This window comes from Terrapene carolina, unplaced genomic scaffold (genome assembly GCF_002925995.2).
Source record: "Terrapene carolina triunguis isolate 2854851 unplaced genomic scaffold, T_m_triunguis-2.0 Scaffold85, whole genome shotgun sequence".
NCBI lineage: Eukaryota > Metazoa > Chordata > Testudines > Emydidae > Terrapene > Terrapene triunguis.
In genome coordinates this window covers 8,136,110-8,160,251 of record NW_020664436.1, presented here as the reverse complement: position 1 = coordinate 8,160,251, position 24,142 = coordinate 8,136,110, and the positions used below count along the sequence as shown (strand labels likewise).

The window sequence follows — 24,142 nt, the reverse complement described above, 5'->3', positions numbered from 1 at the left end:
TATCAAGGAACCAGACCCCTATGGAATGAATACCTGCACTGGACACCTGCCACCTGCTAAGTTACAATATCTTGACCCTTACCTCCTGACCTATCCTGCCAGGTCCCTAAGCTACTATGGGGAAGGCAAAAAAACCCACCCTGCCACAGCTAATGTGTCAGGGAAACATTCCTTCCCAGTCCCCAAAAAGGCAACTAGTGCAGTGCTCACAGCAGACCACTAAATATGGTCCTTCTCTGATCCCATGGCTGGGAGGGTGGTAGCTACTAATTTGGGTGTGAGAGAGGGCTGCCTCCAAAGGGACAAGTTATATATTCAGTGCCCCAGGTGCACAGGGCACTAATGGCTTACCTTAGCCCCTCCAGCCAGCCTCCAGGCTCGGTGATGTTTTGGCCCCCTCCCCATTTGAAGGGGGGGACCCTTAAAGGAGCCATGACTTTTTTCTTCCTGCTGACCAGACAAAGACAAATCTTTGAGGTTGCAAGCCAAATATAAATAAAAGAGCAATAAGCCAAACAACACAATGTAACCATGTGGCAGCTTTGATCTCAATTCTTATATAACATAATGATTTTGAAATACATTATAACTGAAGCATAAAATAAAGATTTCATCTCTTCCTGTAAATTTGTGACAATTTCAAAAAATGTCTCATGACAGTAACATTACCTTCTAGTCTCAATTGAAATGAATCAAATTTCAAAATATATGAGAATCAGCCAACATGGAATAATTTTGGGTAGCTCTTTGTTATATTGCTTTAGATGGTTGTTGTCACATGTTAAATGCTGAGTATGAAGAATTTTCTAACAGGAAAAATAAATATATTTTTCATCTTAAGAGTTTGCCATTCTGAAATCCCCAGCAGAACTGGTGTTTTCTACCAATAAATTTGACATCTTTGGTTTCAGAGCACATGGGGAATCCAAATGCAAAATGTTGCAGTCCATATTTGTCAGATATTATGGAACTGTGGAAACAAAAATAATTTCCACTTGAAGTTTCTCTCATCTCAGATCTTACTAAAGGTGAATATTTTGTGGAAACTTGAGGTTAGATGGACTAAGGCTTGGTCCACACTGGGGCGGGGGATCGATCTAGGAAACGCAACTTCAGCTACGAGAATAGCGTAGCTGAAGTTGACGTTTCCTAGATTGAACTAAGTTTACTTACTGCGGGTCCACGCGGCGCAGGCAAGCTCCCCCGTTGACAGCGCTTCCTCCTCTCGGCGAGCAGGAGTTCCGCAGTCGACGGGGGAGCGCTTCTGGGATCGATTTATCGCATCCAGATGAGACGCAATAAATCGATCCCAGAAGATCGATCTCTACCCGCCGAATCAGGCGGGTAGTGTGGACCTAGCCTAAGTGTTTTGGAAACATGAAAGATTTGAGTGCTTTTTCCACTGTTTTGTATTGTCATATTTCTGAAATGGCTTGCTCTAAAACCTCCAAAGATATTTTATTCATTTATCTCGAAGGAGAACCAGTGCCCTTTAACTATGGTTTGGTAGGTTTTGATAAGTTTTCTTGTTATTTATTGAGTTAGTAACTATGTTTTGTAGAGTTATTCACTAAGTATTTGAGAACTCTGTGAGATCATAAGTTTTATAAACTCCTTAAAACTGTGGATGATAGACTAGGCTCAGGGCCAGCCTTAGGGAAAATGGCGTTCTGAGCAAACTTGTATTTTGGTGCTCCTGGTCCCCGTGGTCTCCCCAGGCTCCCCACCTCTCCTTTACTCCTAACCCTGCACTGTGCCCCCTTCGGCCCTAACACCTGTACCCCGCCTTCACCCCTAACCCCTACACTGCGTCCCCTTCACCCTTAACCCCTGCACTTTCCTCCTGTACCCCAAATCCCTGAACCCCCTTCATCCCTAACCCTGCACCCCCTCCTGTGCCCCTAACCCTACATTGTGCCCCCTTTGCCCCAACACCTCTACTCCCCTTCTGTGCCCCAACCCTTGACCCCTAACCCCTGCACTGTGCCCCCTTCGCCCCTAAGCCCTGCACTCCCCTCCTGCCCCCCAATCCCTGCACCCTCTCCTGCTCCCCTAACCCTACATCGTGCCCCCTTTGCCCCAACCCCTGTACTCCCCTCCCGCACCCCCAACCCTTGCGACTCTCTTCTGCAGAGTCAATATATTTTGATTCCTCTGCTTATCTCTTTCAAATACTGCTTTAAAGTACAATGCAACTGCAAAACCCACCTTAACATAAGAGGGGGACATGTCCCCTGGTTCCAGATCAAAGAAAGCACTGCCAAGGTCCTGTGTCCTGCAGTCTGCAGAAGGAATTATGCCTTGTTTAGCTGCTGTTGTTTGGGAACGACATCTTCTCTGTTTCTCTATAAGAGGCATAATTTAGTCTAAAAATTGATGTCATTCTAGTCCAGTATATCAGGCACCAGACTGAGAGTCAGGAACCTGGGTTATGTTCCTGTCATTCACATTGACTCACTATATGATTTTGTATAAGTCACTTAGAACTTAGTTTTCAGTAGTATTGAACTCTTGTCTTCCACTGAAGTCAATGGGAGCTGAGAGTGTTGAAAATCAGACCTTTTCACTCTCTCTGCCTCACTTTCCACATCTGTAAAATGTTTATTAACCTTTGTGAAGTGCTTTAAGTGAAAAATGTTTGAAAAGCAACTTCGTAAGTGCTAATATCGTTTTTAATCATAAAAGTAGAGGTACGTGCATGACTTAAACATAGTAGAAGTACAAATATGGAAGCTCTTCCAACACCTAAATCTGAAAGAAAACAGTGGTCTGAAAATCAGGGGAAAGATTTTGAGGATTAAAAAAATCGACCAAATTTTTTTGCTGACACATATTTCTCTCCAAGGACTCTGCCCCTGAAGATAGAAAATGGTGCTATGACAACATCATGCAGTTGCTTTTCTCCCGTATCTCTTATCAAACTGATTAATTTGACATATTATTTTATTATTTATTTATTTTTCATTTTTAGATTTACCAGTAGATGTTGATCAACCTGAAGATGAAAAGAAGGAATGCTACTACAATCTAAATGATGCTAATTTCTGTGATAATGTGTTGACATCCAACATCACCAAACAAGAATGCTGCTGTACTTTGGGTGCAGGCTGGGGTGATAACTGTGAAATCTTCCCATGCCCCGTCTTTGGAACTGGTAAGAGGAGGCTTTCCATCCAGCAATAGTTTCTGAAGGGTTGTGCTTTGTACTAGTATAGGTATCCTTGGCTTTCGTGAAGGCTGTTCATAAAGGGCCATCTCCTGCAGCAGCTTACTCAAAACTTATCCAGGCAAAATTTCCACTCTCGCAAAGGCAATGGGAAGAATTAATCTCTGGTGTAACTCCACTGGCTTCATTGGAATTACAGCAGGGATAAATATGGCCCATTATTTTTCTATGGCCAACACTATCTCCAAATGATTTTTAAAGCAACAATATTTCTGATACAAATTTTTGCCAAATTTTATTGTAATGTTACAGTTATATTACTCCCCATAAAGTAACAAATTAAGATGAGCATTTTTATATTTTTGTCTGGCTGTCATTAGTCATAGCAGCTTAGCTTATGCAGCAATGTGAAACATTAAAATAGATATATAACATGACATTAATTTTACATTCTGCTACCTACTGCATAATACAGTTAATCATGCTGTCTGCACAACATTTTTTAGCCTTTAAATACCAATTAGAAGAGCATAACCATATGCTCTTTGGCATAAATATTGATAACAGTACTTGAAGCACAGTGTGTAAACAATGATGGCTGATATTCAATATCCAGCTGGAATAAATCATTTAAGATTAGAACATGTGTAAATTCTTCAGAATGCAAGAGATAACTTTTAAAAGAAAAGTGATTTCTTGTTCTGAGTTCTTATCTTATCCACATCTTTGAACTGGTGAAACTGTGCCTATTGCTGTGTGTTTTGGAAAGAGCCACTATACTTGAAAATATAAAAGAGGGTTTGTTTGCATTTGAGCCTATGCCATCTCCAACATAACGTAATTCATTCCCTCTGTGAGCCAGATGATGCAGTTCTTATTCAGTTCCTGCTGAGGCAAAACTCTTTTTGAAGACAATAGTTAAATTCCTGTTGAAGTCAATGGAAGTTTTGCCTGTGTTATGACTGCAGCATTTGGCCATAAGGTTATACCTAGGTGTATAAGATTGCCCAAAGGGAAGTAATCAGAGGAAAGGTTGCCTAAGATTTCTGAGAATTAGAAAGTAGAATACAATTTTTAAATGTATTCATGAACATGAACATTTTATCATTTGTTACAGTTCTAGATTTCTAAATAACTGCTTTTTTTCTGATATGATTCTTTGGTTTATTTCTCTACCAGCTGAATTTACTGATTTGTGTCCTGAAGGAAAAGGTTTCATCCCCTCTGGTGATTCATCATATGGAGTCATTACACAGAAATACAAAGGTTAGTACCACTTAGATATGGTAACTTGTATTAAATATGAACATTTCAGAAATTCTAATAATAGTTTACGCAACCAGCAATGTCAACATATTACTTCAGTTTTTCAACAAGACAGAAACAGCATCTAGAAATAAAATGTTAGTCCAAAATACTTACCTTATGGTAAACCTGTATTTAGGACAGAACACTATTACAGTTTTTTTCTTTATTATTCACATTTTATTCATCTTAGGTGCTGTAACACTTATCGTATTTTCCCTGTATTCATCTTATACTGTAAGAGCAGATGTTTAAAACACACAACCCCAAAGATCAGCTTTTGCTCATGTATAAGTAGCACAAACTAGTCTTTAATTTATAAATAACAAGTGTTTTTAACAGTTATGGGGAAAGGCAAGTATGGGGAGAGGGTTCTGTCCTACATTAGCATGCAGGCTACAAGGGGAATGAATGATTTATGCTTAAATTATTCTGAAAATTGAAAATAAACTTAACTATGCTATTTAGAACATAATGCCATATACAATAATCTATGAAGAAATGGACATTACTGGAGAGAGCAAAATAGAATATGTGCATGAGCGAAAGAGTATGTAGGCAAAAAACTTTATTAACAAGGAAGAGCGAGATCAGTAAAATTCCTTTGTTGAGTTAGTGAAGTCTGAAACTACTGTTAATAATTCAGGAAAGTGAATTTTCCGCAATGCGTGGCATAAATGCATTGTAATTTTATATAGTTAAAAGGAAATCTGCATAATTGCCTTGAATTATAAAGTAGCTACAGTATTGCTACATAAAATTACATTTGTTCCTATCAGACTTGCAGTTTTACAGATCAAATATTTAATAACTCTGAAGTTACTGTGTATATTTATATTACATTAAAAATGCAGTATAATGTAACATACAATATCTGAAAAGAGCTGTAGCATCACATAGTTAATATGTTTAGCTATGCCAACATCACCAATAGCGAGGTCAGAAACACAGTCCTTAAAAGTTATTCCATATAGGGCCTGATTCTGAGAGATGATAGGCATCTGCTATGTCCATTAAAATCAGTGGGAGTTATAGGTTCTTATTGCTTCTCAGGAATAGGCCACTAATTTTTATATCTGAAAGGGTTGCCCAGTGGCTATGGCATAAGACTGGGTTTCAGTACACCTGAATTCAAGTCTCTGCTCCAGCTCAGGCCTCCTGTGTGACCTTGGGCAAGTCAATTAATCTCAGTGTACCTTACTTCCTCATCTGTACAATGGAGATAATAGTACTTCCCTACCTGACAGGAATATGCTAAGTATCAATACATTAAAGATTGCGAGGTACTGAGATACTGTAGTAATAGAGGCCTTGATAGATTGACAGATAATGTATAGATGAATCAGAAAGATGTCATAATTCTGTTTTTAAGTACCTGAAAAAGATCTAGTGGATCTATAGCAGATTGTACAGAACTGGGAAATCCAGTTTCCGAGTACACTTCTTTTTGGATGGAGCAGGCACATGATATTATTTGTGTCTTTGCTATGCTTATTTATTCTTTGCAACAAAAAACTGGCACACTTGATTTGTATGTGTATATGCATCTGAGATAAAAAGCAGCTTTGGTTGGTTATGCTGCCTTGCAGTTGATAACATCTGCAACTGTTAAGAGTATTAAAATGTGGAAATTAAAATATTTTATAACTAGATATGTTTTCCAGGAAAACTCTCACCATGTTAACAAGATTTTTGCATTGAACAAGTTTTGGCACTATCCTTATAAATGGCATATTTATAGTGGAGACAGTGAACCTGCAAATGAACAGATTATTTTGTAAAATGCGACATTTTTCTCTTCCGTTAACACATAATGTATTTATTTTGCTTTCATCTGCATGCTTCTTTTTGCAGGAGTAACCCAGATATTTTTAATTTGGAATTAATTGCAAAAACAAATGTATGTTCTCTTTCCCAAACCCCCAGCTCTCCCACTTTCCCCCAAAACCACGTATTCTGTTTCCATAAGAAAAGATGGAAGTCACTCGACTGTGTTTTTTTTAAATTAATCATTATAGTGGTCTTGCTGCTAAACAATCTAACTTAAAAAAATATTTAATGTTTAAAATTGCTTAGTGGCTGGAAAAGTGACTGTAAAAATATTTTTATAGTCCTTTCAGCTCTTCTGGAAAAGTACGTATTTTAATAATTCACCTTGAGAACTGTTCAGCAGATGGAAAAAATAGTTTGTAGCTACATTCTTGTTACCCTGGTGTAAATCTGGAGTGACACTATTGAAGCCAATGGATTAACACCAGGGGAATTGAGTGCAGAATTTGGCCCAGTTTACCTGCTATACATTTTACCTTTCATTCTTCGTTGGCATTTCTAACACCAGCCTGGTTTACACGAAGTAATATAGTAAATGTTTGGTAAACTAAAAGAAAAGGGGGTGGAAAAAGAAAGCAAATTCCAAAAGTAACAAAAAGTAAAAGCTTGGTACAAAGTAAATAAAACTGTAGAAAAGTAGGTATGTGTTAGCATGGTTTATATTTTTCAATGAAACCTTATTAAGAGCACTAATTCATTTTAGATATCATTGATTCTATCTGCTAAGAATATGCTTCATTATATGTTTAAGTATGGAGTATACTGTGACTATTGACATGTACGATACATACTGACTACTTCTGGGAAAATATCTCTCTTGGTCTAAATTATATCAAATGTCCCCAGATACAGTAGTGATGAATGTCTTATGATTGTATATAGCAACAGTAATAATTATGTCTGTGTGTGGGAAATCTCCGTTGAGGTTCCTTAAACAAGCACAAAACCAACAAAATAAATCATGAGCACAGCAGAAAATAACTTCAAGATTCTAGATCATACACAGTGGAGGAAGATAGAGGGGGTGCTCAGTCAGTAAACATGTGCAGAGAGCAAAACAGCGATTCTAAGGAGCATAGGGTGAAGTGCTTGGTCAAGCCATACAATGGTAAAAGGATGATGCAAGCAGGAAAGATGATGATCACCCACAGTGGAAATGTGATGGGAAAAGCAGAACGTGCTGGAATGAGAAATATATGATCCTAGCCAAATACAGGTAAAAACTACATGCTGCACACTTGCAGGTGGTACACAACCATCACAAACAGTTGTGCCATAGGACTGGATCCCAGGTCATCTCTATTAACAGTATTAGGACAATCCATCCAGCAAGCACCACTGCTGTTTGCTTATATCATAGAAACTCTAATTATGGAGTGAAATCCTGGCTCCGTTGAAGTCAATGTGAGTTTTGCCATTGACTTCAGCAGGGCCCAGATTACATCTGTTGCTTCAAAATGGGGGTGACAAAACCATGACAACAGATTTACATATACGTAGACAATCGTTGAACTGAGACAGTCACAGAAGAAGAAGTTCAGCCAACATGGAAGACAGTCTTGGTCTGTTCTGCTTGAACCTAAGGCCAATTACGAAGCAAAAATACAGGAGGCGCAAACTGAGTACTGTCGATTTCACATAGCCTGGACTGTGAGGAAATGTTTTTATGCATGTGTATAATACAGGGTACTTGAGCCATAGCTACCTCTGCCCTGCTTACTAAGTTTATTGTCACCTCTTTCTCCTGCTCTAACCAGTGGGTTTTACCTCTTTGTCAGAACTATCCTTTTGTTGTTGTTTGCTGTCTTAGTAAACTTTTTCTTCCTTAGCCTCAGTCTGCATCAAAATATATAGGACGCATCAGGGCTACCCCACTGTCAGTATTCTGGATTCAACAGGAGCTGTCCTTACTCACTTTGGATCTATAATATTGTTTTGTGTGACTCTGGGAATTGGCTTTTTTCACAGTCCAGCATGTAGGACATCTACAACATTGCTGCAGTTTGTGCCCCCCACTAATTTCAATTGGCAATATAAATCTAAAATCTTCTTTAGTAGCTTACCAGGCCTAATTTTGGCACCCGTGCACACATGGAGTAGTCCCTTACTTTTGGAGTAGCTACCCACAGAGTAAAGGACTGTTCAGCATGAGTAAGGGTGACAGAATTGGGCCTTATGTAAATACAATAGTATTATATCTTGGTATCCACCTTGTCACCTTACAATCTGCCATGAGTAAGATATAGTGCATAGCTGCAGCACCCCAGAATCAGACCAGAGAATAAATTGTGGCTCAAAGTCACAATTCCTCCCCTGCTTCTCCCTTGCTCTGGGAAGGGAGTAAGTTACTTCACCCTTTTTTGTGGAGTGACTGATTTCCCCCATGCATCCAGCTAAGTTACTCTGGCCACCAAATAGGGAGGCAGAACCAAGGCTCCCCCAGTTCTCCACACCCCACCCCACCCGGTCCCAAATCATTTGCTCACAGTGGCAAGTAGCCCTGGCTGTGCTCCCAACAGCCAGAGTCACAGTCAGAACAGGGGAGTAAGTGGGGCTTGCTCTATAGTCCCCTACATGACCGAGTAAGGGCTGTAACTGTAGTTTTCTCTACAGATGCAGATGAATGCCTGCTCTTCGGACAAGAAATCTGTAAAAATGGCTTCTGTCTGAACACACAGCCAGGTTATGAGTGTTACTGTAAACAAGGCACATACTATGATCCTGTTAAACTCCAGTGCTTTGGTAAGTTCTTTAATGCCTCACTCTACATTGTAATGGTATGCAGATGGACATGATCAGCAGAGTTATGCAGTAAAAATGCAAGGCTGAAATGTGGTAGTTATCCAGAGCTCATAGTAAGGGAAGCACTGAGCTTCCTGTACTCCTGTAGCATCTTTTTAAGGGGTGCAGCATGCTCCCCCTTTCTCGTGCATGGCTGGCCAGCTCTCCTGAAGGACATATGGAGGTGGAAGATAGAACCATGACTCTGCCTACTCCCTCCCTTCTTTTTAGCAAATTGCTCCCAGGGGCTTGCATGTCAACAGCAGCCTGTGTGCTCCCCAGAGAATAGGAGCTACTAATCCAAGTGGCCTTTGTGTGCAATGCACAAGGTGACAAGAAACTACTCCCTTTCTCCACACACAGTGCTGCTTCAATCTACCGGGTACAATCTAGCTTTCTGTTCTTTGTACACAAATCAGGCACTGAATGTAGGGTGACCAGACAGCAAGTGTAAAAAATTGGGACGGGGTGGGGGGTAATAGGTGCCTATATATATAAAAAAAAAAAGCCCTCAAAATCGGGACTGTCCCTATAAAATCGGGACATCTGGTCACCCTAACTGAATGGCTGCATGCTTTATCCCACTTTAACTTTGGTAAGTGTGCAGGTTTTAATACAGTAAATTGAATTAACACTATGATTTTTATTAAGTACAGATTTCTCCACAAAGAGTTAATATGCAATGTGGAATTACAATTCAGGTCACTGATGTAACATAAGCACGTTCCTTTTAGTCTGCAGAACCTCTTACTCCTTTATGCTTGCCATTTGATTGAAACTTATTCATAAGTGTGACCCTGACTTTTGCTGCTTAAGTGGAAAACCATATAGACTATGCAGAATAACATAATGAAAGGAAGTAATTTTTGAAACCACAATAAGAGAGCCTTTCACCTGGGGTTTCTAAGACTACCCTCTACAAAGATATTTTCTTTTCTGATTTAATGTCATTTAAGAAAAACAGCCTACTGTTTCCCTAGGGCTAAATTCTTGCTTTTCCTCTCTAAGCCAAGCTTACGAGGAATAGAGCTGTGGTGGCCAAAAAGGAAGATCCCTTTCTCTCTGCAGAGGTACTGAGGGACCTTTGGCAGGGTACTCATCAATGGTCCTTACTGCTACCGAATAAAAGAGCAGCATGCTGGCACTCTCTCCAGAATCTGCTATGGATTCAGCTGGCATACACAGGAAGTCGTGTGGGCATGTCTAGGGACACACCCACCTGGGCCTGTGAAGCGCTGCCACATGTGTTAATCAAGAGGTTGCTCAGTTCTTGAGTGCAATAGGTCAGCATCCTGCCTCTCTCCTGTATGGGTGCTCTGAGTAGGGTGAAGATGTTACCTGACTCCTATTCCTCCATGTGGGCATAGATGCAGGCAGAATTTTTCTCTGTGTAAAATTTGTATTTGGGCTAATTCAAAGGTGGCACTGGGGGAAATCTGTTCTTAATTTAAGAATTTGCAGGCATTAATTTACACAATGCAACTTCTTTGATGTTGACTTTTCTTGGTGCATTTCTTCCCTTTTAAAGATACAGATGAATGTCAGGACCCAAACAGCTGTGTGGATGGCCAGTGCATTAACACTGAAGGATCTTACAACTGTTTCTGTACCCATCCGATGGTTCTGGATGCCACAGAAAAGCGGTGTATCAGACCAACAGATTCAAATGGTATGCTCCATTATATGCATTATACTGTTCCTGTACAGGATCAACAACTGACAGTGTTGACCATGAGATGTTGTAGATATGGCTGCAGACCCTACCAATGGTAGACAGGGTCACTGTTGGGTGGCTCTGCTCCATTCTGAGGAAATCTCAGATGGTAGTCTTGCGCAGTTTTTTATCTATGCTGAGGACACATTCGTGTGATTCCACAGGGTTCCATCTTGTCACCCCAGTGTGTATATGGGACCATTGGGACTGTTAATGAGTAAGCTTGGTTTGAGGTATTTTCAGTATGCTGATGATACCCAGCTCTGTATCTCTATCTGTTCCAACCTTGAATGTGAAGTGACCCAGCCTGCCCAGTATCTCACTGAAATTGGGACTTGGGTGAGGGATAGCTGGCTAAGACTCAATCCAGACAAAATAGAGATTGTGCTTTTACAATAGAGGAAAGATATAGGAGTAAATAGTGGGAATTATATCTGTGCCTCTGATTACTTAATGGGATATGTCCCTCATTTGTCTCTCAGCTTTGTAACTGTAGGAAGTTTGTTTAGGGTACACTCTGTTCATTTTTTCAAGCTTTTCTCCACAACCAAGAGGGTTAGAAGCTTACTACTTTTTTAATGAAAGCTGAGACTCTCAAGCAAACTCTTAATTCCAGCAGCTGGGAATTTAAGAAAAACTCCAAATATTCTAAGACTCATGATAAAATCGAAAGAGTTGGCAACACTAACTATGGAATTCTGCATCATACTCATTTTTAGAAATGTTAAAACATTTTATTAATAATGGTGTGTATAGCAATGAATTCAAGCCTCTGTTCCGTGCAGCCAATGAAGAATTTAACCATCCAAGAGGTTTCCATAATAGGGGGTACTAGTGCAGATTGATTAAACATTTTATTTTTTGTGGATCATACAATAAACCTCTATAAACCCTTACCTAAAACTCAACCAGACAGTGGTGTTTTAACTAAACAAACTATGGACAAGATAGTGTTGGGCCCCTGCATGGATGTGCAAGGAGGGGAGAGGGCACAAGGGTCTCCAGACAATGCATGCACTAGGGCTAGCAGAAGAACAATCTTTGTACTCAGGAAGTTCATAGTGCTCCTGCTTTTTAACTGTTGGCACTAGCCTCTCTAAAGTAGAGAGGGAGGAAACAGAGCAACAGTACAGCCGCATTCTCTGCCACCAGCATGCAGGGTTTGTTATGTATAGATGGATTGTACTTGCACCTTTCTTCCCACTCTCCTTTCAGCTCTCTGGAGCTCAGGGAGGCAATGTGCAGTGTCTTAAAGTGTATAATTCTATCATTTGAAGCTTCTGGCTACATGAGCTGTAAAAACGGATCTAAACTCGGGTAAACGTCATGCTTTCAGAATACCACATTTTCCTTGTGAGTTGGGATTCAATCCTATGATTTCACATGTAGTGTGTGTAGTTGAAGTTGTATTGTTACGCCATGTAACAAATGCAGTTACTACAGCTCACCAGAGGATGACAATTCCATTTCATGACAACTTTTGTGGTTTCAACATTTGTTTTCATTCTGCATTGGAACAAAATTGAACCATTCAAATATTTTCACAAAAGAAAAATGTCAGTTTTCTAAGCCAAAAAGGCACCTTTTCTATTTGGGTTTATTTCTGGGTGGCTGTGGTCAACAGTGATCAGAGAGCCCTGGAACTCAGAAGCCTTCCTGTCAAAAACTTAATTGAAACCAATATGTCCCCACAAAACATTTCAGAATTGACAAAACAGCATATTTTGACAAAAATAGTGTGTCAAAAATATTCCACCCATCTCTAGTGGACAGACTTCTTAAAATGTCTTACTGATACAACCTTTAGCCCAGGGTAAGGAAATCCAAGTTCATGTATTTTAGGGTTCACTCCTTGGATGGGATTTCCAAAGCACTTAGCGTTGACCTAACTCTGCTCCCACAGAAGTCAGTGGAAGTTCCAATAGGAGCATAATTAAGTCAATGCTGAGCACTTTGGAAAAATCCCACTCCTTGATAAAGAATTTCAGAAGTGGCTAGGAACTCAGTGTCCCATTCTTGGGTGCCTAGCTTGAGAATCTTTAAAGAAGCCTGTTTTTCCGAGAGTAGGTACTGAACAGTTTCTGAATACCAAAACCCTTTCAGATTTCTCAAGTTGGACAGTCAACATTTGAGCCACTCCAAATCACTAGTCATAATCACTTGGTTATAATTTCTAAGTTAAACATTTGAATTCATTAGTAAATCCATCCAACTTTGGTTTTATGTAAAGCAATAATGTTAGATTATTCTTGTAACCTTTGTTTAGATAACACTGTATTTTACCAATGTCTTTGAAATATTAAGAGCATTGTGGTAATGGTAATACTGACTTCTCCTTCAGAACAAACTGAAGAAACTGAAGTCTACCAAGATCTTTGCTGGCAACATCTGAGTGAGAATTTAGTTTGTAGCCGGCCTCTGGTTGGAAAGCAGACTACATACACTGAGTGCTGCTGCTTATATGGTGAGGCCTGGGGCATGCAGTGTGCACTCTGTCCCATGAAGGACTCAGGTAAGAAATTGTAAATTTCAGTTCCTAAGATGATTTTTAGAGCCTGTAGTCATTTTAATCTCTTGCCCTGTATTCTCAATACCTGAGTTAATAGCATAAAAAAGAAAAAGGAAATTGGCTGTCCATAAACCAATGCTGCTAAATGGAAATAACTAAAGTCCAGATTTTCAAAAGTGACCTCTAATTTTTGCTGCCCCAGTTTTAAAAACACTTGGGCCTGACTTTCAGAGGTGTTGAGTGTGATGGGTTTGGTCACAGAGACCCCCTTGGGACTGTCACCTGACGTGCTGAGATTACCTCTGAGCCTCCCTGCCAACTTGAGACTCCAGAACCCTGCCTTGTTGAGCCAGACAGGCTAGCTGGCTGCAACACAGGCCCTGGTCTGGTCCATGGCCCCAAAGCTGCAGACTTTAACCAGAAACCACTCAGCAGCTCACCTCTCTCCAGCACCCAGACACCCAGCTCCCAAAGGGATTCAAACCCCAAATAAATCCATTTTACTCTGTATAAAGCTTATACAGGGTAAACTCGTAAATTATCCACCCTCTATAACACTGATAGAGAGATATGCACAGCTGTTTGCTTCATCAGGTATTAATCACTTACTCTGCGTTAATTAATAAACAAAAGTGATTTTATTAAGTATAAATAGTAGAATTTAAGTGGTTTCAAGTAATAACAGACAGAACAAAGTAAGTTACCAGCAAAATAAAACAAAACATGCAAGTCTAAGCCTAATACATTAAGAAACTGAATACAGGTAAATCTCGGCCTCAGAGATGTTCCAATAAGCTTCTTTCACAGACTAGACTCCTTTCTAGTCTGGGCCCATTCCTTTCCCCGGTACAGTTCTTGTTAGTTCCAGCTCAGGTGGTAACTAGGGGTTTTCTCATGACTGCAGCTCCCTTTGTTCTGTTCCACCCCATTTTATAGCTTTGGCACGAGGCGGGAATCTTTTGTCTCTCTGGGTCCCCACCCCTCCTCCTAAATGGAAAAGCACCAGGTTTAAGATGGATTCCAGTACCAGGTGACATGGTCACATGTCCTGTGAGACCCCCCCAAGCCTCCATTCTTTCTGGCCTGACTCACAGGAACACAGGAAGGTTTACAAGTAAACAGAGCCATTTACAACCAATTGTTCTAGTTAATGGGAGCCATCAAGATTCTAAACCACCATTAATGGCCCACACTTTTCATAATTACAATAGGACTTCAGAGTTAACTTCATATTTCTAGTTTTAGATACAAGAATGATACATACATACAAATAGGATGAACACACTCAGTAGCTTATAAGCTTTGTAATGATACCTTAGAAGAGACCTTTTGCATAAAGCATATTCCAGTTACATTATATTCACATTCCAAGCATATTTTCATAGAGCATATGGAGTGCAACGTCACACTGAGCATCAACCATCCTCATTCATTTCAATTGTAATTGTGGGTGATTAGCACCTCTAAAACTCAGGCTTTACTTATTTTTTATTGGCATTCTGAAAATTAGAGACATTTCAGAAAATGTAGGCCTGATACATTTTGCTCATTAGTATTACAGAGGAAAATTCAGAGTAGGTTTATTTTCTTGTTATATGCTAACATATAATAAATATTTAGAAAGAAATATACTTCTTATTGTGGTCTGGGCTAAGATTAAGGTTTAATAGACTAGAGGAAAAGTATTGTTCATACAGTGCAGCCAATTGAAAAAAGTACCAGAGTAAGAAATTGTTTTTCATCTGTTAACTTGGCAAGTTTCCTCAATAGCCCTGCTGAACTGCTTTGCTTTTCAGTGAATGATTTTTGTGAAAGAATAGTTCGTCATTTCAGAAAGTTACTTTTATTTTATAGTTTTAAAATTTCTGTCCCTCTATGGCAGACGATGTAGCCTGTTCTTTCTCTCTCTCTCTTGCCATATGTGTGTGAATTTTACCTTTTACATAAATATTATGGATTTTAATGGAAATATATGAATTTTTTTACATAAATATTATGGATTTATGGAAATATATGAAATATATGGAAATATATGAATTTTTTACATAAATATTATGGATTTATGGAAGTATATTAATTTTACCTTTTACACAAATATTATGGATTTTAATAACTCATTTTTTGCATATATACAGATAGAGCAATTATATCTTCTACTAGACTGTCTACAAAGGGACATATTGACATGATAATGGAATGTTACTGAAGGTATTGTGTATAATAATTAGCCCTACAGAAGAATAAGTCTTGGTCATTTAAGATAGATAAGGAAGCCTGTTAGGGGAGAAAGAAATGGGGTATTGCTATGGATTAAGGAAATGCATGCTCCCAGGGAATATTGCCTAATGCTATTGAAATTTTTGGAGCATTAGCTAGCTGACATTGATAGTTGAAAATGAATGTGTTTGTCTTCTTATTTCAAAAGTGGACATTATTTCAAAAAAATATTGTTTTGTGTAAGGACAGAAAATTCTTTTTATTAATATGACTGGAAGCTAAACGGGTATGGGGAGAAGTCTCTGGTTATACACAGACCTCTTTCTGGGACTTGTGGCCTGAACACAGATCTGTTAGAGCAGCAGAGTTTTAAGCTGTGAGAGAAGAGATGCAATTTTATTAGATGAAAATGAGGTGATAAGTAATAGCTGATATGGACTTGTCAATAATAAATCATGCCAAACCAACCTAATTTCTTTCTTCGACAGAGTAACTTTTTAGCCTAGTGGATAAGGGGAACATAGTAGATCTGAGTTAAGTAAGGCTGGACTTAAGTACGGCTTTGGACACTTTCCCATATGAAATTCTCATAAGCAAACAAGGGAAATATGGTCTAAATAAAATTACTCTAATGTGGTTGCACTACTGGTGGAAAGACTGTACTCAAAGTGTAGTTATCAAAGGTTCTCTGTCAAACTGGGAGGATATATTGAGTCTGGGCCCATAGATGTCTGTCCTGGGTCTGGTACTTTGCAATATTTTTATTCATGACTTGGATAATGGAGTGGAGAGTGTGCTTATAAAATTTGCAGCTGACTCCGAGCAGAGAGGGGTTGCAAGCACTTTGGAAGACAGCATTAGAATTCAAAATTCTAGGTAAATTGGAGAATTGGTCTGAAGTCAATAAGATGAAATTCAGTAAAGACAAGTGCAAAGTGCTGCATTTAGGAAGGGAAAGTCAAATGCACAAATACAAAATGGGGAATAACTGGCTAGGCAGTAGTACTGCTGAAAAGGATCTGGGGGGAATAGTGGATCACAAATTGAATATGAGTCAACAGTTTGCTGCTACTGGAAAAAAGGCAAACGTCATTCTGGGATGTGATAATAGGAGTATTGTATGTAAGACATGGGAAGTAATTGTTCCTCTCTACTCAACACTGGTGAGTCCTCAGCTGGAATACTGAATCCAGTTTTGGGCACCACATTTTAAGAAAGATGTAAATACATTTGAGAGAGTCCAGAGGAGATCAACAAAAATAATAAGAGGTTTAGAAAACTTGACCTATTAGGAAAGGTGAACTGGGCATGTTTAATCTAGAGAAGAGAAGGCTGAGGGAGAACACAGTCTTCAAATATGTAAAGAGGACAGTCATCATTTGTTCTCCATGTTTACAGAGGGTGGTAAGACAAGAAGTAGTTTGATTAGTTTGCAGCAAGGGCGATTTAGGTTAGATATTAGGAAAAACTTTCTAACTGTTACCCAAGGAAGTTGTGTAATTCCCATAGCTGGAGGTTTTTAAGAACAGGTTAGACAAATATCTATCAGGGATGATTTAGATATACTTGGTTCTGCCTCAGCATGGTGTGGGGGGAGATGCATAAGAGGGCCCTTCCAGCCCTACATGTCTGTGACGCTATGATTTCATGCCATGCCATACATAGGTAATATTTCAGTATTTTGTAATTTAGGCCTGGTGCACACACAATTTTTGTACCAGTACAACTGTGTTGGCTGGCGGGAGAGGTGGTAATGTTTTACCAGCATAGTTATACCAGTCCAATCTCTAATGTGGACACAGTTTTATACCAGTATAAAGGTGCCTTTTACTGGTTTAGCTTATTCCCCTTCCTGTATAAGCTATCCCTGTATAAGCACTTTTCTACTGATATATAACTTTTTCCACTCTATGGGGGTTGCATCATTTTAACCATACCATTATAGTTAAAGTGATACAGTTTTTGTGTGTAGACAAGATCTCAGTGTTCTGAAGTATTAGCCCAGGTGTGTTTGTTTCTACTTATGTTTTATTTTTTAGAATTTACTCACAATGGCCTTGAACAGCAAAGCTCTTAAGCACATGCATAACTTCGCTTGTTGTAGTAGCTACCCATGTGTTTATATGCTTTGGAAGATCAGGACCTATTTCTGCAAGACTACAAATAAAATCTGATTTTTGAATTGGCTGACTGGGGTAATTGTTGGCTGCTGCCCCCAAATAGAGTGTGAAGTACATTGGCTTCCCAGACAAGAGTAAAAAAGGAGTAGGGGGATTGTTTCAGAAAGGAAATTGCAGCCTTCTCCATGTCTTGTAAGCCAAGCAATGTCACAGAAAGTCTGCTGCGGGCAATTCTGGGCATTGGAAGAGTTGGCGACTCTGGGTAAGAGGTGCTTTTACACTTGCCCTCAAAAGCATGACATTCACCCACTGATCAATTACTAAACTTACTAGGTATCAAATTAATGGTTAACAGAACTGTCTGTTTAGTATAGTTAAAATAAGACTGGGATAAAACCCTGGTAAGCATACAGTAGAGAAGAGTCCAGCACTGGCTGAGGGCCAAATGAAATGATCTAATAGGCCTTTCAGTCTCTAATTTCTGCAATTCTGTGATAAATAACTGAAAAGTATCAATTTCCAATCTAGCAGAAAAGTAACCAGAAGCCTGGTCTGCAGAGTTTGATTGCAAATCCATACAAAGAATCCCGGTACAGGAGCAACCAGGGATTGAATCTTTCATCAGGAAGGTGGTTGAGTGCATTTCTGAAGTGACACAGAGGAGGGTTAGCCAAGTGAGGCCCTAATGCAGCAAATTCTATTCATGTGATTCAATTTCAACATGTATGTAGTCTCATTAAAATTAAGCACATGTGAAGATGCTTGAGTTATCCGGGCCTTTGTGCATTTGGATAGTCTTTCTGGGCGTGACAGAAATATGCTAAAAGGATAGCTAAACTGTCAGCCAAGAGAGAATCAGCATAAAAAGTGTGGAAATGGCAGCTCTAAATTAAATGGTAGTATAAATCCAAGGTTCCCCTTTGCACCAGTCCTGTCTGGGGAGGGTTGGAGCCCCTGAGTGTAGCCCTTTAATTGGGGATTGAAGTACCATCGCTGTCACTTGAACGCCCCCCCTCGTGGCTGGGGTGCTGTTACAGTGCCTTACCCATTTTTCCCTTTCTTCAGGGCTCCTTAAACAAAACTCCACCCAGTCTTGCTCAATCACAGCCCTTCTTGGGGGTCTGGGTGTTTTATTAAATTAACAAAGTTCCTAAAAACAAACACAAAAGAAATCATCCACCCAGCCTTAAGCTGGGCACAGCCCCTCTCTTCCCTAAAGAACTATCACTTCCTTAGGGATCACTGCAGGGCACCCTCTTTCCCTACAGCTTTACTCTGCAGTTGCCTTGCAGTAGGAAATACCATCCCCTGTAGCTTCCTGCTGCCTTTTATATTAAAACCACCTGATTTCTCTCAGGTGGGGCTCATCTTGTAATCAAGGCTGGCTTAGCCCCAGGTTCTCCAGCCTGTGGCAAGCCACCCTGTTACAAGGCTGATCCATGGACGAAGAGAATCAGCAAAAGAAGCGCTCTGTGTGTGTGTGTGTGTGTGTGTGTGTGTGTACACACATATTTATAAAGTAAAAGGATCATTAAAGATCGATAAGGGAGAAGTAATGTTTAATTATCTTTTATAGGTCATGATTTTGAGTTCAATTTATGTGTTGGTTTAAAATAGAAAATAGGAACGAATAATTCTTCATGACATTTGGAAGCATTTTGTTGATTCCAGTGAGAACCTTTGAATGCTCTTTGGCTTACATGGAATAATTGTTGTTGGTTTCACCTTTACTATGTAGATACTACCTGCTTTTTATAAATAATCAAGGAGCAATCTAATTATTACCAGCAACTAATAGAACACAATGTACAATGTGCCTGCTAAATAAAAGCATATAACATTAAGATTCAGTATTTGCCTACAGATGGCCCACAAAGAAGGGCTGTGCCTCTCTTTTAAATGCATTTTTAAAATATTTTAAAATACTAAATTCTTTTTCAACGGTTGGGCTCAATGGTGTACTCAGTTACATGGGGGCAGCTCCTATTGACTTTCCTGGAGATTGAATCTTCATAACGGAGGGCAGAAATTAGGCCCAGTATGTCAATAGGAACAGATGGGCCATCAGCATGGTGCAGTAAAGTATAAAATTAAATGTAAACTATCAGGCAAACTACTGTGATTTCACCAAAAATAACAATCTGATTGACCAGTTGTTGTGGCAAAAAGATTTCTGATATACAGTGAAACCTGGGAAGCAAGATATAATATACTGGCTTTGTATATAATACGTGTTTCTCCTTGCTGACATTGCCTCCACAGTTACCTTCTAGGAATCACATTGCTGCCAAATTTTTTGGAGTAGTTATGATGGTGGGTAGGGGCCTGTATATGTCACTGAAGCCGTAACTTTATAAAAAAAAAAGCTTGCCCCCATAACAGTTCCCACTTCCTCTCTCTCTCTCTGCCAGATATTGTTGTCTAGGAAACTTTCTTTCCTTCTATGTTGTTTTGGGTTTTTGTAATAGAAAAGAAAAAGTAGTGTGACTACTGTGTGTGAAAAAATGTCAAATGAGGGCTTATCCTTAAATGAACTTCCACAATGATCTCTAAGAGCTGCAAATGAAGATTTAGACTTAATTTCATGTTTTTAAAAACCCTCTTTGCTAAGCTCCATCAGGCTGGCTCTCAAAAGCTTTTTTCCTCTAATCAAGAAATAGCCAGTGCAGGTTCTCTCAAACAATATAGTTACCACATACTACTTGAACAGACAGGGAAGACTTCAGTTTGGACTGCCTCTCCACTGGCAGGAGTGAGAGACTTTCTGGCAGACCATCTCGTTCAGAAAGAAGTAGACCAACTCAAATAGTCATTTAAACCATCAGGGGTGAATCATATATTTATGGGTCAGCCAGACTGGGACTAGTTTTGTACAAGTCAGAACAGGAGTTGGCTTGAGGGACTGCTCAAGAGCACTTCGGAGCCCAGGTATCTTTATTTTGTACTAGACAAATTCTTCTATATGCCTTTCTTCCATGTCCTCTTATCTATTACTGTTGGTGTCTCTACACAAGAAGCCTTGAGTTCATTTATCAGTTATGAGGGATGACTCTTTTCATTCCACTGAAAACTAATTCTTTCCAATTGAACGTGTTAAGTGAATACAGTTTACTTATGTGAATTTTAATAAGCACTGAAGGAATGGGTAGGATATTTGTCTTCATTTGAAACCATGAGCCATGTTTTGATCCCAAATGGAATTGGTTTTTTGGCACTATTATATTTTTCCTTGTGGAGCAAAGAATGTGAAAATAAAAGCCTTGCTTTTATCATGTAAGAACAATTATAGATAGAAACCCAAACCTTGGGAGCCATTCACCACTTCAGGAACATTTACCAGGGAAAACTTAGAGCTGAGTGAACAGAATGAATGAATCATTTGACATGTCTTCAGTCTACGACACTTAAAAGTGATATCATTGGCTCAGGAGAGAACTTTCACACTTCTGGGCCAGATGGTCATAGGTTCAAGTCCTGACTTGGGGACCTGGAGTTGCGCCTTTGTCAAATACCTTATACATTGTGTTGGCCAGATTTACTACTGTAGCAGTATGCATATTTCTATTGTTGGGGCACCCTGAAGATTTGTAACATATGTTAAGGAGGATCTGAGGGTGGGGGAAGCATTATCACCAGAACATTTTCATGATAAAATTGGTAGATCATAGAATGATCATTCAGTGACCTGCAGTTTCTTTTTTCCTTATGTCATCCTTGTATCTGAGCTTATAGATGACAGACATAAGAGTAAATATTGGGCTGTCTGAACAGAGTTGCAGCCATTTGTCCGACAGTTTTAAAAATGGTTATAAAGTGAACTCATATCTTAAAAAATAACCTGTAATTTTTGTGTCCTGGCTTTTCTTGGAATATTTTGGCTGCTTCAATTTTTCATGGTTAGATTTAAACCTGCCCTGTCTCAACACCATCCAACATAAAAACATCTGATGAAGACAGGAAACTTATATCACAGTTAATGCATGTAAATGAGAAGGGTAGAAACAGTGATCTAGTCAGCTGTAGACCAGTGATGAAAATCATTCATTGGAACCCTCCTGTTTCTGAAAATGATTAATGGGGATTCTGCTATTTTCCTGCTGTGAGTCAAAATGATTCCCATAGACCTCCTCAAAGTAAAGTCATGGTTTTATGCCAGCTGAGACTTAGCCTCTGGAGTCGGGGAAAAAATGGGTAGCATCTATTCAAGTGTTGCTGTTTGGCAGTAAACTTGATAACTGTGCAGTAGACAAGTGTGGAATTGACAATATATTTACAAAAACAAGTTTCATTATCCCAATCAAAACTGTTGATGCAGTTCCATAATTCACTATAAAGCTAGTCAGACTCTTTTGGTCTTTCTGCCTGAGAGTCCAGTCCTGCAAACACTTGCTCATGTGAGTAGCCCTTACTCACAGGCATACGTGCATTGACTGTAATATTACAAAGATGAATAATAACTACTTTCATGAGGATGAGTTTGCAGGATTTGTCTCTTTGACATGCAGGAAAGATAAGACAGGTAAGATGTATGAAAATAAGAGAAAATCCACTAAAAACTGATGAAGTAATTTGTTGTCTGTGATCTTGCACAATAAAGTATTAAGGCAGCAACAGTACAGATGAAATCATACAGTAACATTATCTTCCAAATAAAAGTCTTCACAGTTTTGGATCTAACACTGAACTGAAATGGTAACCACAGAAACATTCTATATTCGTGCTGGGACTCAGCAGTATGTATATATATTGTATTAGGCCAAAGAACTGACAGTTTGATTAAATAAAAAGAATTGTCTTTGTAATATTCCTGTGTTACAGAACAGTTCATCTTGACCTTTGATCTTGTAAGGCTACTTACAGTGATACTAGCTTTTCCAGGACCTGTATCACCTACTCTTTTCATCTGTCACTAAATCAATAATAGAAATTTATAGTAATTCACAAAACTTCTATTTGGGGGTTCTAATGCTCCTATCAGTTCAAACAGCAGCATTCTGAATGGAAAAGGTGCATTCTGAATCAAGAGGAGAAGTCTAGTCTATCTCTGTTTGGATAGTTTTTAAAAAACTTAGAAATTCTGCCTCCTTGGTCACATAGCACTTACCTGTTCTTACTATAAGACCCAACTTCCAAACATTAATGCCTAAGTTTAAGCACCTAGGCACCTTAATCAGCACTTAATGTAGGTGCCTAAAGTGGGTATTTAAGTTCCTAAATATGGATTTAACTAAATTGAAGCTTCCATATTTGAAAATACGGCACATTGGCCACGATTTTCAAAAACTGATACCTACAATTGAGCCTTTATGTCCATACTTGGACACCTAAATAAAATGTCCTGAGTTTAAAAAATGTTGAGTCTCCATTAGCTCCTATTGAGAATCTTATGGTGTTGGGATACATTGTGATGTAAGGGATATTGTTGCAGGGAACAGTGAATCTGGTGGGGCGGAGAGAGACCAGCAGAAATTAGAAGATGTTGAGTAAGATGGGGGAGAATGGGGTGTGTGCATGTGTGTGTGTTGGGGATTGTGTTTTGTTTGAGGAGGATTGGTATATTAATGTGGCTTTTAAAACCTGTATTAGAAATCACTGTTCTAGTACCCAGCTGCAACAGCTACGTCTTTTCAGTGGCTGCCTCTGTGTAGCTAGTTTTGCCAGGAGCTTAAGATATGGAGGGGGTCAGGCTCCCTCGATTCCTGTGGTGGTGGTTTGGAGGAAATATGACGCTGAAAGGGAAATAGGTAGGCTGGAGGCAATAATATTGTCATGGGCCAACTGTTACTGCTTTCTGTTTGGGGATGCATCTGCAGTCTCTAGCAGGGATAGACAGAATCACTTTGGAGTGGTTTTGTTCAGTTCTTTCTGGGAGTTCACAGATTTGGTTTTGGGTGATTGACCATGGCAGAGAGCTGCAAAATTCCATGTTCACATTCCTCCTATTCAGTGCGTATATGGTCTGTTTGGAGGTTTCATAAGGAGGCATGAGCTGCTGAGGAATCCAACTTTGTTTCCACCTCATCAGCTCTGGCAGGTCCGGCAAAAGTGCCTTACCTTGTGTCTGAATGAAATTGGGGCTTGAGTGAAGGCTAACTGGCTTGAGGCTTCCTATGAGGAAGACTGGGGAAATGTTTTTATGGTGTGGGAAACCACCTGGCAGAGTTTATATCAGCTCTGGGCATTAGTTACTCAAGCTCACAACCTTGGGATTTTGCATTGTTCTTGGTCCTCTAGATGTTCAGGTACCCGCTGTTGATAAGATTAAGTTTTATCATCTTTTCTTTGCAAGTAGGGTGCAAGCAACTATTTATTTTATATGCAGATCTAGTGACCATTATCCACGCCTTTGTCACTTCAGGATTAGACCATTACAATTTGTCCTATATAAGGCTCTCCTTGAGACGTTTTCGAAACTTCACTGGGTGGAGGAGAGTACAATTACCACTAAGGAAAGGTTCATGCAGAGAGCACATTACATCAGTGCTCCAAGATCTGCACTG

At 39.4% G+C, this 24,142-nt stretch overlaps 1 protein-coding gene across 6 annotated transcripts in view; it reads left to right on the top strand.

Moving 5' to 3' along the window:
- Window positions 1-24,142, top strand: part of LTBP1 (latent transforming growth factor beta binding protein 1) — a 315,320-nt gene that overhangs the window by 267,206 nt on the left and 23,972 nt on the right. For all 6 annotated transcript variants that reach the window (XM_026649615.2, XM_026649614.2, XM_026649611.2 and 3 more), the window contains 5 exons: window positions 2,972-3,154; window positions 4,346-4,432; window positions 8,915-9,043; window positions 10,611-10,751; window positions 13,138-13,308. In XM_026649615.2, the coding sequence (XP_026505400.1) occupies window positions 2,972-3,154; window positions 4,346-4,432; window positions 8,915-9,043; window positions 10,611-10,751; window positions 13,138-13,308 (711 nt within the window). The remainder of the gene's footprint in view (window positions 1-2,971; window positions 3,155-4,345; window positions 4,433-8,914; window positions 9,044-10,610; window positions 10,752-13,137; window positions 13,309-24,142) is intronic.